The sequence below is a fragment of the Tigriopus californicus genome, chromosome 4, assembly GCF_007210705.1.
Source record: "Tigriopus californicus strain San Diego chromosome 4, Tcal_SD_v2.1, whole genome shotgun sequence".
NCBI classification, from domain to species: Eukaryota; Metazoa; Arthropoda; class Copepoda; order Harpacticoida; family Harpacticidae; genus Tigriopus; species Tigriopus californicus.
The window spans coordinates 3,458,804-3,471,930 of record NC_081443.1 but is presented as its reverse complement, the minus strand read 5'-3'; the positions used below and the strand labels follow the sequence as shown (position 1 = coordinate 3,471,930).

The 13,127-nt window shown below is 41.8% G+C and overlaps 3 protein-coding genes across 3 annotated transcripts in view; 1 reads left to right on the top strand and 2 right to left on the bottom strand.

Annotated features, from left to right (window-relative positions):
* LOC131879699 (sorting nexin-27-like) overlaps positions 1 to 425 on the bottom strand; it is a 4,856-nt gene extending 4,431 nt beyond the window's left edge. The window contains exon 1 of the mRNA XM_059226075.1: positions 35 to 425. The gene's annotated coding sequence lies outside the window, so the exon portion shown is untranslated. The remainder of the gene's footprint in view (positions 1 to 34) is intronic.
* Positions 426 to 7,563: 7,138 nt separating this feature from the next.
* On the top strand, positions 7,564 to 10,701 carry LOC131879714 (protein mono-ADP-ribosyltransferase PARP16-like). The gene is made up of 8 exons (XM_059226093.1): positions 7,564 to 7,791; positions 8,033 to 8,188; positions 8,277 to 8,375; positions 8,438 to 8,587; positions 8,651 to 8,779; positions 8,846 to 9,011; positions 9,083 to 9,224; positions 10,472 to 10,701. The coding sequence occupies exons 1-8, from the start codon at positions 7,678 to 7,680 to the stop codon at positions 10,608 to 10,610; spliced, it is 1,095 nt and encodes a 364-aa protein (XP_059082076.1). The 5' UTR covers positions 7,564 to 7,677; the 3' UTR covers positions 10,611 to 10,701.
* A 56-nt stretch (positions 10,702 to 10,757) lies between these two features.
* The window catches only part of LOC131879568 (uncharacterized), a 20,962-nt gene continuing 18,592 nt past the window's right edge, over positions 10,758 to 13,127 (bottom strand). Inside the window, 2 exon segments of the mRNA XM_059225926.1 lie at positions 10,758 to 11,089; positions 11,537 to 11,669. Coding sequence (XP_059081909.1) covers positions 11,041 to 11,089; positions 11,537 to 11,669 — 182 coding nt within the window. The 3' untranslated portion in view covers positions 10,758 to 11,040.

Here is a 13,127-nt window from a genome sequence, read left to right as displayed (position 1 = left end):
CGGATCGCTCCTGGGCGTCCTGCTGCTACATTACCTGCGCTCCCCGGGTGTAGGTTGAGCAGTTGGGCAGGCCAATCAATGGCTGGCCCGGGGTCTAACCCACCCACCCACACTGGCTCAATCCAACCGTCGCCCGGTTCCCGGATCCCGGACCCCGGTGTGGTTCCAGTCGTCCCCCCGTTAAATGGATGGGGGGGAGGGCCTCGGTTCAATCGCGTAATCCAGGGACCACAAAGGCGCTGGTCGGGGTGTGGGACTACCTCGGGTCTGGTGGCTAGTCTAGGCCGGGCGATGTCTCTCCAATCCCCGGACCAATGCCATGGACTGGGCGATGGATACAAGTGATAACAGTCGAACCCAAAGGCAGTCCGATCCCGATCCTCAAGGGGGTGGATACTGAAGAGATGGAGTTAGTTCAGACTGAAAAGTTCAGACTGGATCGAACTCACAGTGTTGCCAAAATTGGACTCAGGCCAGTGGCCCCACAATGGCCAACCCATATTGGGGCAGCACACAAAAACCAACGTTACCCCCTAGCCCCCCAAATGACCCATCAGAAACAGCACCCCAGGGCAAAACAATAGGGTCCCAAAGAGCAAAATAACAGCCAAGAGGGTGTCATGGATATGAAATAGCTAAGAATTTGTCGAAAAATGGCACCCATAGTTGCCATCGAGCAACTACGGTCATACGAGAATGGACCAGCAGGAGCTCTGTTGTGTCACTCATCGATCAGTCAGTTGTGGTCAGGGACACCAAAATATATTCTTACATAAACCGCCCCAGAGGAAGTTCTCACCTGTCAATTATGGCCAATGGACTAACATGAATATTCAGAGACAGGCAATTAAAAATATAGTGCATTTTGCTGGCTTTGGCGTTTGTTTTTAGGTCTGGATGGTTGGGACTAAAAAGACGCATCTTTAGATTACAAATGCAACGTACGCCGACACTGTACTGAGCCACGGGCCCGTTGGGGCTAGGCCCGCTCAAGGGCGAGCCATGCAGTCAGGCTGGCCAATGGGCCATATATTCCGACCATTTTAAAGCCTCGGCGCACATGTCAGACCCCAACCGAAGTTTCACAGAACAAATAGGCCTTTGAAGAGCCTTGTCCCGGGTACATATTTTATTTTTGATTATGGCATGCCACTGTGAGACCGTGGAGGCTTGGGGGAAAGAGGATCTCATTATTATCTGCTTTTTGACACTCTCATGTCGCTCACACGCACAATGAGGGTGTCCTGGCTCGTCCGAGGTGATTTTAGGCCCAATGCACTTCGGTGCCCATTTTTCTTGCTTCAATATGGCTAATTTGGGATTATTTGGACCAAAATTTAGACATATGCAACAATATTCGTTTCCTGGTTGTTTTAGGCAAGGACTCTAAAGAGAGGAAACAACACGGCTTTCCCCTGACCGCCAAGTTAGGCCATTGCGTTGAATTAAGACAGTAACTCTAGTATCAATAAAACAAGATTATCCATACAGCATAGTACTTTTAGTGTTTTTTAATCACATAATGATCTCTTTGATGTGCAACTCCCTTCATATAGTAAATATTTCTGAATTAATTTTGATAATCAAAAGAATAAATGAAATACCCATGAGCATCAAATTTATAAAAAACAGTCAAATTGTCTTTCAAAGCAGTAAAATATTGCGCAAAACTGGCTCAAAAACATGCAAGATAGAAGATAAACAAGAATCATTTGACTAATTGATGAGTAACTTATACTGAATATAAAATAAATGTAAGGAATAAGCAAAAAAGGAACATGTACATAAATGTTAACATATCAGAATATTTGGGATGGACAATTAACAATTTTGTCTTAATCCACACATTTGACAAGACCATCAGGCATTGGTGGAAAATGAATGAGCTATAGTTTAGTAGAATTTAGATTTCTACTTTTTTGGAAGTTTGCATGAAAGGCAGGCATTATTTAATGGGCACAGAGTAATAGCAAAGTCCAGTACCCTAGATTTCAATTTGAACTTTTTACTCCAATAAATGTGTTTTTTTGCAAAAGCATCCAAGCTAGTCAAATAAAGCAGGTGTTAGATCTCTTAAGATATATTATTCTATGACTATGAAGCATCCAAATGAGTTTAAAGAGCATTATGTAGCTCAGAGCTGCAATATGTCTACTTTTGGATTGAGGGCTATCCCTAGAGTGAGGACCATACTTTCATAACAACTTCACCAAATTGCTTGAAATTTGGTCAAGATATTTCTGAAACAATTTTCTTCAAATGATAGTATTAGGAAAAAATATTGACCAATTGTGTTTAAAACAAATTCTTGCTTTATCAAGAAAACCTAATTAGCACTTTTCAGTTGTTGTCCTTCAAGACATGTTTGAAGTCATCTTAAGTATTTTTACATGCCTGGTTTGAAGCGCATACCATCAATGGTTCCAAAAATGATATTTGTCAAATATTTTGTTCAATAGTTATGCCAACAATTGACATTAAGAAATTTCTGCATCAAAAGTTTAGGCCAAACTTGGCGGGAGAGGTTTGGTGATCACAAAAAGTGGCGTTTCCTTGCTTTAGTGTCCTTGTTTTAGGCCACCGCCCGCCATTTTCTGCTACTTTTTAGCATATTTGACCACTTTCTGCCATGACATTGTAGTAAATGACACCAATTCTTTCAAATACAACTTTTGCCATTGCTGTTATGCTTGCCGTTATATCATGGCAAGGATAATGTTTTGTCTTAGAAGCTGTGTTTTGGAGCGTATTCTCTTGCTTCTTCATTTGTTTGTCCCCTCTTAGATCAAGTACCAGGCGCAATGTCCGCACCAGGGCTTGAAACCACAGATCTGTGCTTGAAACGTTGCCGGAAAGAAGTAACACGCTGCCGTTACTTTTCAGAAAAAAATAACGTGTTACCGTTACGGACACCATTATGGGGGCGTTTAGGCAAGCTCTGGCAGGTTCCTTTGTTTGCTGGTACCAGTGGCAGTGATGCAAGTTTGGGGTCTCAAACACGTTTTTGAGATGCTGACCCATCTTTCGCATTGCCATATGAGGAACGGCCAGCTTCGTTAAAACCAGTTTGAAACGCCAATTTTGCAACACTGGCATTGGCAGGCAAGATTGTTTGCTGGTACCTGCGCTTGCCTAAATGTCCGAATTGCTGAAGAAAAAGATGGCCTAAATCTACTTAAGTACTATCAATCCGTTTTTTTGAAAGTTTACTAAATATAACGTGAAACAAATGACGAATACACGGGTACAAGGTTTGGATGATTAAGGGTTGTTTAGTTTTACATCTTTATCACACCAAGGTAACTCAAGGGATAAAAACTGTTCCGTTACCAATACTGCTACTTTTGCACATAAATGTTGTATTGCAAATATTTTCCACTCAGGCACGCAAAAAACATTGTTGTGATGCATTACAGAAGGTGTACATGAGTATTGGATAATTTACCTAGCTAGTTGTTTGTTGGCAGATAAGGCTACCTAAAATAGGAAATGTTAAAAACTTTGGTGTCAAATACAAAATAGCTAAATCTTGACATCATTTCATTTCAATTGTTAGCCAGCCAGCCCAAAAATAGGACAATGGTATGACTATTTTGGCTGATTAGATCAAGATATCTATTTGGATTTTTGACGCCTCAGGTAGACTGGCATTCTTAAACGCTGAGACCGTTGTTATGTTCCTAATGTTCAATGGGACTGACTTGATTCCAGGCTCTGATTGTCCTTGCTGAAAAGCCATGCAATCTAGAGTTCTTGTGGGCAATTTAATGAGGAATGGTCTTCAAGCTGTAGCATCTCAGGACCCTCTCTGTTTCCTGGTTTAAGTTTTGGAGGAGTGATTTCTTGACCAAGGGGGAAGCTAGGGCACCGGTTTTGATTTTGAGCATGGTGGTCAGGTCCATAGCTACCCTTCATTGTGATAGAGATTCAAGGCCCAAGAACTGTAGTCTAAATTCATATCATTCCTCTCTCAACTCATGCCACCAACTAGTGAATCTTCCCTTGAACTGTGCCATCTTATTCTTGTCAGAAGAGTTTCATGGTTGACATACACTCATGTTGTGTTCAAGGATCATCCTGACATGGATTTTAGATAGCCTGGTCAGCCGCGTCTTGTTCCTGGTTTTGAGGGTTTGTCCTAGAGGTCCAATCATTGCACTTGCTTTTATTACAATTTCTGCCCACTGTTCCTGAAACTTTAGTTCCAGGTTGAATTTTACTGCAAGGTCAATTTCTGCCTGCACAACTTGGAGTTCTTTCCCATTGGCTGGATTATGGGAGGAGGGCTATGGGTATTCCCTATGTTTTTTGTTTGCCTGGTCTTTCTTCCAAACCTTTGCACCTTGCACTTCTCAGTGCTGAATTTCATCTGTTAATGTGTGCATTTGTTAATGCCCATTTTTGGGCATAGTCCAGAGCACTTTGTAGCGTTTGCTTGTCTTGTTTGTTTTGAATGGTAACAAAGATCTTTGAATCGCTTACAAATCTAAATATTTTAGTTGGGTAAATAACATGTTACTGGTAGGTTGACTCAAAAAGTAACGCATTACTCAAGCCCTACTCCAAACAATGAAAAAGACAGATGTATTCAATCAGAGGGGCTGGTTTGGGGAATGGAAATAGGTAATTTGTGTTTATTGCTCCTTCCATTGGGCTTCAGTGGGGCAAGTTTAACTTGATAGTCATTTCATATAAAAAATTGAGCGCCTTTATTCTCTGGCTTTTTTCAAAAACGCTGAAAATTCCAATTGATATGCGTACAACGCCTACAGGTTCAGTAATCATGGCTCTCCACTCTCTACCAAGCCTTGGTAGAACAAGTGATTCAACAAAATCATAGCATGCCAATCCTGATGGTATTTCTAACCCTGAACTTCATTTGACAATCCTCTCATTCCAGAACAACTGACTAATAGGAGATGCCAAGTGAAGGAAATTCAAGGAAAAATTTGGAAAGGCACCCTGATTTGGGGCATTTTGGGAAGGGAGACCAAAGACAAACATCACAGTCAACTTGCATCATCCACTCATTGAATTTTCAAAAATCAAGTGATTTTGAGTGAGTTGTGATGCAAAACCCAACAAAATGAACATGTTTGGCATAATTTGGTGAACACACTATCAAATTGGATTAATAGCACAATGATATTTGCTTAGACTAGCAGTTGAAATGAAATAAATGTCTAAATTCAATGCATGCACAATGCAGTTTGGCTGGGCATGTTGTCTTTGATTTTACTCCATAGATTAACGTCAGTTCCTCATGAACACGTTCTCTTGGCAAGCCCTATTGGTAGTCAAGGATTTCAAACTGGAAAATCAGCTACTTAGCTTGAAGAACCTCTGATAGGGCTCCCAATTCTAAAAAAGAGTATTCAGATATGGAAACCCCAAGGTTCTTGGAAACCCCAAGATCAACGACTTTTGTAGCAGCTGCCCATGGGAATAAATAAGGAAAACCAAATTTCAAATGGATTCAAACAAACAAAAAGCAAACAAATAGTTTCAAATAAGCAAATAAAAAGCAAGCAAACCAGGTAGGGGGACTGAAGAAGGAACTAAAACTCTAGAGACTTAATTTGCTGACAAACTGAGCATTCCTTTTATTTGTAAGCTAAAAACCAGTTTATTACATTTTGTCTTGGCTTATAAACTGATGGAGATCAATGGATGATTTTGCTCCAAATCAGGTCTGCTAGTTCCAGCAGAATTTGAAATGAGAAAATATGCACAATAAATCAGTGTAAGGGGCAGCACAAACAAGGCTAGAATCTTTTTCCTGGGTGTTGAGGGTTTTATCCTTGGTGCTGCAAGTCTGAAAAAATTATAAAGATATATCAAAATATTCATTGTTGTTAAAATTGGCGCAATTTACAGCCTTGAGTTACCTTTGTGAGGATGTATGAAAATATACTATATAAAAAACCGAACATATCGGCTAAGATTGGCAAAAAGCTTCAAGTTTCCTCAGTTGTCGAGAGAGAAACGAAAAATTAAATGACACTTTGGAGCTTGAAAAGAGGACCGCGAAACCAGTTGCTATTGGGGGGTTGGGGTCATTACAATTGCAGCAATTTAAAATGCAATGGAATTTCACCTCCTTTCTCGAAAAAAGGGAATGAATTACTTTGATTTCGTTACTACTGCTCTGGTAATGTCATAGGCCATTGAAAATGTAAATTAGTACTCCTAGTAGCAATCTCCCGTGACTGTCAATGTCATCCCCATCAGAGTAGTCCTTAAAGCCAAGCAGGAGACATTCCGATTCGATTCACATCACCACTTACTGGACCTTACTAGATAGACTTTGCCATAGATTCCATGGACCTCACCAACATGAGGTCTTCAAAGTCGTTGATCTCCCCCTTGACGTGGCAGCAGGCGTTATTCAACGCGCTGAATAGCTCTGCAACATTTTACATTTGTACGATAAGTACACATGCAGGGAGAATGGCCAACGGTGGGCGTTTTTTCTTTTGAAATTCTCAGGGGAGAAGTCTGTGCTTGGCCAGAGGTAGACAAGATATATTTTCACTTTCCAAGCTAAAAAGCAACATATCTATATATCAGCGGTTCAGCATATTTTTGCATTTAAATGGTTCATACTTCAAAACTGGTATTGTTTTTCTATCTCTATTGATCACTTTTCTAAAGGTTACTTCTTTCATCCAAAATCATTCGGTTGGTTGGGCCTCTAAAAACGATTTGACACCTTAGATATGTAACTTTTGTAGTTTTTTTATACGTAGAAAGGCACGTAACACAATTTCTGTCCTTTCCCCAGTGACCAATTCGTTTAGGATTCTGTTCAAAAAGCGGATTGGTCAGGAGGATTTTACAAGGGTATTCGTTGTTCCCCAACTAAAGGAACGAATTACACATACCATTACCTTGGCCAAAAAGAGTGATTCATTACACAAACGTGCCTCGCCCAAAACGTAATGACAATATTCGTTGCAATTACTTTTCGGGCCCACATGTAGACAGATTGTATCTGTGAGTCTTGAAAGAAAATCTCTTTAGCCACCCTGATGCCCTGTCCTTTAAATGCGTAGCGTGTGTACGTACTACGTACTCTACGGTATATGTACGTTCATAGTTGATCGTGATCCTACGCTATCCCTGCTATGCTACAGGCACACTTGACACTCCATCCACAATGCACTTGCATACACATGGCCTCACTCTAGGCCTCACAACAGTCAAGCCCGTTAGGCTGCCCGAAATAGTGGCGAGGCCCTCCATCCTATCAAGATAATCTCAGCCGTGTCAACACTCTGAGTCTTTGACACTCCACTTCTTCAATCAGCCCGGTCTTACTATTTATCCATCCGTAGGTTCGTCCGTTCGTCATTCATGAATTCATAAATTCATAAATTCATCACTCCATCTTTCCAGCGGGTCATGAGCCCATCCGGATAGTTGACAGAGGAGAACAACAGTCCACGATCCTTTCGGCTTCGTTCCTCCATCCAGTCCGAGCTCGGTGTCTGAGCTTTGTGTCGGAGCGGGATGGAGGAAGACACGCCCTCGTCTCCCGCTCCTTTGGCCTCGGACATCCAGCGGGTCATGAGCCCATCCGGATAGTTGACAGAGGAGAACAACAGTCCACGATCCTTTCGGCTTCGTTCCTCCATCCAGTCCGAGCTCGCTGTCTGAGCTTTGTGTCGGAGCGGGATGGAGGAAGACACGCCCTCGTCTCCCGCTCCTTTGGCCTCGGACATTCATCCGGTGACCGGAGGGTCCAGCCCCCACCCTTTGAAGATGAATCTGTCCGAGAAACGGGCCCAGGTAATCCATCCATCCGGGTATCCATGAGTCCGGTTAGCTCGGCCACGCATGGATTGGCCTTCATTATTAATACAGTTTCTTCATTATTGGTATTCTTATCTATTTTAATTAAATAAAGCCTGAATCTTCCCCACGCAAATGCTTGAGTCGCTCATCCCGGAAATGATTTTCATTCAGTTTTTTATACTGGGTGGATGGACCATAAATGTGCATAAATAATCGCGGCCGGTTGATTTTCTAGATCCTGCGTAGTTTGCAGGACGATCTGTGGGCGTGTGACCTTCAACTGAGCTTGTTTATCAGTGCGGCCGCCCATTATCGACACGATTCTGTGCTTCGGCCCTACCCCGCCCATTACTGTCGGCCACACGAGAAGAGCAAAGACATCAAAGCCTTGGTAAATGTTTTTGCTTGCATTAACCAAACCTCCTACGTCTATAATATCGCGGTGAAATGTGAAGAAAAAATATTTTTCTGACTTCTAGCGCCGTGATTTAGCCACCATCCCTAACTTGATACATTTGCGCCAATTGTTGGCTTCAAATACGAGCATTCCGAGGCCCACTATTCATCTGATCTATTGGGTAATCGATTATCTGCCAACTTACCATCATACGTTTTTAGTCTTATTTTCCGATGTTGGCAGATCTTACTTGAGAACCCGTTGGATCTGAGGCTGCAATTGGTTCCAAAGTCCGAATACGATGACATTCTGGCCTGGCCCGGACTCAATGAAAAGACCAAGACCACCGGCCTCCAACCCAAAAAAGCCCCCAAACCCACCCACATTTTCCAGGTAAGTTACCGCATCCCCATTCCAAGAACACGTGCTAACTGGGTGTCGTGTCTACATACGTAGGTGAAGAACTCGAAGAGTGTCCGCTGGAGTCGGACTTCGGATACTAAGACCATGTTTGCCTTTCACGGTTCCAAAGTGGAAAACTTTCATTCCATCCTCAGTCACGGATTGCAGCAGCATCTGACCAAAGTGGGTTTGAATTGACTTTGGATGCCATGGAAGTGAAATGCATGAAGAGATTTCTTGCCGTTCCAGAACGCCCTTTTTGGCCAAGGAATTTACCTCTCGACGGATTTGAGCATGTGCATGAACTACAGTCAGATCGGCCAAGGTTGGAGCCAGAGTTCAATTTGCCAACAGTTCAGTTGTGTTCTCATGTGCGAGGTGCAGGATCATCCTGAAGTCAAAATCCACACCAAAGGTGAATACAATCCCCAAATAGTTGGGCTTGTGAATGGGCCAAAGTTCTAATCCACCAAGTTCCTTTCCTAGATCCATCCAGAGGTCAGTTGAAGGACTCCCAGGCTGGCAAGGTGCCAGAAAAATACCTAATAGTGAGAAATAACGAGGTGATTCAGAATCGATACCTTCTGGTTTATGCGGATCCACCTCAAAGAACCCGATCTCTTCAAAGGTAGAGAAACTGCAAACTTAAAGGTCCTATGATATATTGCAGTAATTAGGTTGTGATTTGCGCTCCTTCAGTAATTTCAATTCATTAATTCAAAAAAGTATTTTTGGAGAATATCAATATTTGCTTCCAATCCTCCAGGAAGGCCTTAATTAATTATAAAAGATATTGACTTGTTTCGAAAGGATAGTGGCGCAAAATATTCAGCGGCTCGGGAAAGACCTAATCTTTTATCTCAGTTGTGCGAGTAAATGGATTGTTTTAAAGGGTTTGCTCTATTACCGCTTTTCCAAAATCAATTTTCTCTCTAAATTCTCGAAAGTGTTCAAGCAAAATGGTAAAATGTCCACATTTTAGTCAGATCGACAAAATGCTGATTTACTTAAAAGTGAACTTGTGTTCGTTGCATGACCAGGGCAAAATATCATCGAAGGAAATAGAGACGTTGCAGAGGTTAGCGCAGTTTCCTATCACGAGAGAGAGGTCCCTTGTTCGATTCTCTTCGACGAACTTTCTCGGGGAAACTTTGAGACGCTAACCACATCTGCAAATGGAGAACCACTCTGATACGCACTTTGGCATTGCATATTGGAATATTTTGCCAATAATGTGATGACTGGCTACGATGGGCTGGGCAAGCCTCCCCCCCCTGACTCGAATTACAAAAAAAATTGTTATAATCGTGAGAGAAGCATTTCATGTCCTCGATTTTTTTAAAAGTTGAATGGAAGAGCTATTGATCCTGAAATTGACTCTTGCACTCTCAATATTGGGCTGACATTCAATTAAATTTGTTTCGACACGTTTGGCTAATACTGACGTTTCAAATTCCGAGTGAATTTATCGATTTCTTCCCATCAGACAAGCATTCCTAACCTTTAAATCACAATTAATGAGCCTGATCAAAGACGAGTTTGGAACTTATGACAGATCATGCCAAAACTACCTGAAGCAAAACTACTCGAAGATTGATTCTTGGAAGGAACTCCAAAATGATCTATCCAAATCAAGAATAGTAAAAGATAGCTAGGAATTGCGACTTCTATTTTTGCTGACCCTCAGAATTGAAACGGATCGGAAATGATTGGCAATGATAAATGGGTTTTTGTTATGAAGTTTTGTTATTGAAATGTTATGAATTGTTATGAAGTTCTTATTATCAAGGTCTACATATATGGTACTTGTTTCACTAACATTTTTTCACGTCGACTCGATTTTTGGAAATGATACACGTTCCCACTGTTTTTCAGGATGGATATGTCCTGGATCCGGAATAATTGGATTTTGATCCTGGTTCTCTGTTATGGCGTGTTGTTGTTGGCTATTGCCGTGAAGAACTCCAATTCGTTTCGTCGCTGGCTGCGGATTAATGGCCTCATTTCTGATTGACCTACTTGCAGCGAGAATGATTACTCGAGAACCGTGATATGTTTTGACCCTTCGCTAATACATGCAAATCAGTTTTTGCCTATACATGCCATCTTTCGGGATTATCATCGTCGAATGACCCCATAAAAAAGAGAAAGAAAGAAAAGCTAGTTTGGTATGACATATATTTCTGAGTGATTCAACAAAGTGAGTACACAAACACCATCGGTGTAGAACGGTAAAATTTATTGTCCCCCTATCAGGAGCACAACTTCACACAGATTTATGAATGGATGGTTCGTTGGTTGGTTGGTTGGGGATCGTTTCTTGAAGGCGAAGTGAATCCGGAGGAGAAGAAAAAGAGACTAGTTATATCCCAATTGATGCATGAATATTAAGTAGATGATAGCTGATCGGTTAGAAACCCAGTCCATGGATCGTTGGGTCTCACTCACTCTTCGTATCCATCCAAATCGTCGCACGAATTGCTCTTGTATTTTCTGCAAGGAAGGAAAAAAGATCCGGTTCAAGATTGTATCAGATTATCACAACATATTGAACGAAAAGAAATTTTACAATCGATTCGGCACCATCATCCATTTCCATCCAAACATGACAATAAGGATAACAAAAAAGTTTCTCCCAAAAAAAGTCCGCATGTACAAGGCAAGGTTTCGACTTAACACGCGATTTCAATGAAAGTTTAAGTAGGTTCCGAAGCATGATTACTCATCTTCAAACACCTTTGTTTTTTCAATCAAATTTTCATTCACATCTGAGTGGAACCAAATTTGCCATGTCCCACAAATCATTAGTTGCACATAAAAATCCCCCAAAACCACACTTCATAACGGCAATAAATGCATTTGATCTGTTTTGCATGGCGTTCGAATTGAGAAAAAAAATGGTTCTCCATGTTCATTTACACACTGTACTTATGAACTCACCTGCGAGCAGCCGCGTCTCGTCGAGCGACGTGGAGAACCACCCGACCAATGCGAATGTTCTTGAAGACCGAGATGGCCTCAGAATGGGACATGCCTTGAAGGGCCAAACCGTTCACGGCCAGGATCTCGTCCCCTGGAATGAGGAACAACAAAATAACTTTAGACACTATCGAGTTTTTCGAAATTCATACAGATCTTTGGGACAGATGCGTTCTGCAAGATGCTCTCCTTTGCTTTGCTGTGTGTGCATGAGGGGGAAGAAAAATATGCAATTTTTAAAATGCAAAAAGTTTTGGAATGGGGAGGGAGGAGAGAGAAAAATCATTTTGCACTGATATCAAGGTGCCGTAGGATCACGACATTCCAAGTTTGGTTCGAGATGGAGTCAGGAGGGGAGCCAGATTTTAAAATTTGCGTGATTTTATCATGACTTTGGTCTTATACTAGTCACAGAGACTCGTGTAACTGTATCACAGGCATGCATATCATACACATATACGTGAGAATTCATCCGCTATCTAACCTGGAAAAGATAGGATTTTATCTAGGGCCTGATCTGCTTGCTCTCTACAAGTTCTTTGCTCTTGTGGTTGTGTGCAGACAGGTTAGCATTAAGCAGGTTTCTGAATTATTTTCTTCTTCAAACTGATCGTCGGTCACGAAGTCGGAATTTCTGGATGATGTATGTGACCAAAAACGCCGGTGGAAATTAATTAACGTTCTGGGTTGTTGATTTTAAGCTTGAAATTGGACGAGATTGTACCTAAATCAATCTCTTGGTCTTGGTGCGTCGACCACCGACCATACACTAACCAGCCTGTCGAATGAATTCAAATGTGGATGATGTGCTTGAATGCCAAACTTGGGTATAATTATCGACAACTCTGCGGGGGAGGGAAACGACTGCTCTTCGCTCCTTTTGAAGGGCTCATCTGGTTATCAGAATTGAACCAATTAGTCTAACATTTCGTGATAGACTCGCTCTCAGGGTTACCTTTTGGAATTCAAACCTTACAACGATTGCCGGGCGTTCGTTATCTTGATGCTTCACCAACGGCATTTCTCATCTCGATTTGCCTTTGGAAGTATCCAGAAACAGAAGAAAATGTGACTTGAAACACATCTACACTTAATCCTACGTATTGTATCCTATTAAGCGCATAATCAATAAAAGCAATCAACCAACTCAAGGAAACTAGTGGTCGATCTAAATCCGTTGATGTGATGTTTGGCGTCCCTCAGGGTCCAATCCTCGCTTATGTAATCCACCTCTTTTCTTGATTTGACGGATTGGGGCGAGTGCGTTTATCCAGGACTGATATGGAATCACGATTTGTTTTGCAATCCTTAGCAGATTAATCAATGGTACAAACAACTCACTCTTGGGATTTGGAAGTCCTCCTCCACCATCACTGAATGAAGTGGTTGCTTGAGTGCCAGATGAGTTCTCGGTGCTCAACGAACCATTAAAAGCAAGGATTTAGATCGTGTATGAAGAGGTCGCGAAAAGCGATTCCCTTGATACGAAGACCTTGAACCCGAGGCATGAGAAAAGTGTGCTCTAAGCATAAACAGCGGAACAAAAATGATC

Bases quoted from the DNA above. Each gene is read 5' to 3' on its own strand.
- LOC131879714 (XM_059226093.1), top strand. From the start codon at position 7,678: ATGGAGGAAGACACGCCCTCGTCTCCCGCTCCTTTGGCCTCGGACATT. The intron at 8,376-8,437 runs GTAATCGATTAT...CGATGTTGGCAG, and splicing joins CTATTCATCTGATCTATTGG to ATCTTACTTGAGAACCCGTT. The intron at 9,012-9,082 runs GTGAATACAATC...TTCCTTTCCTAG, and splicing joins AGTCAAAATCCACACCAAAG to ATCCATCCAGAGGTCAGTTG.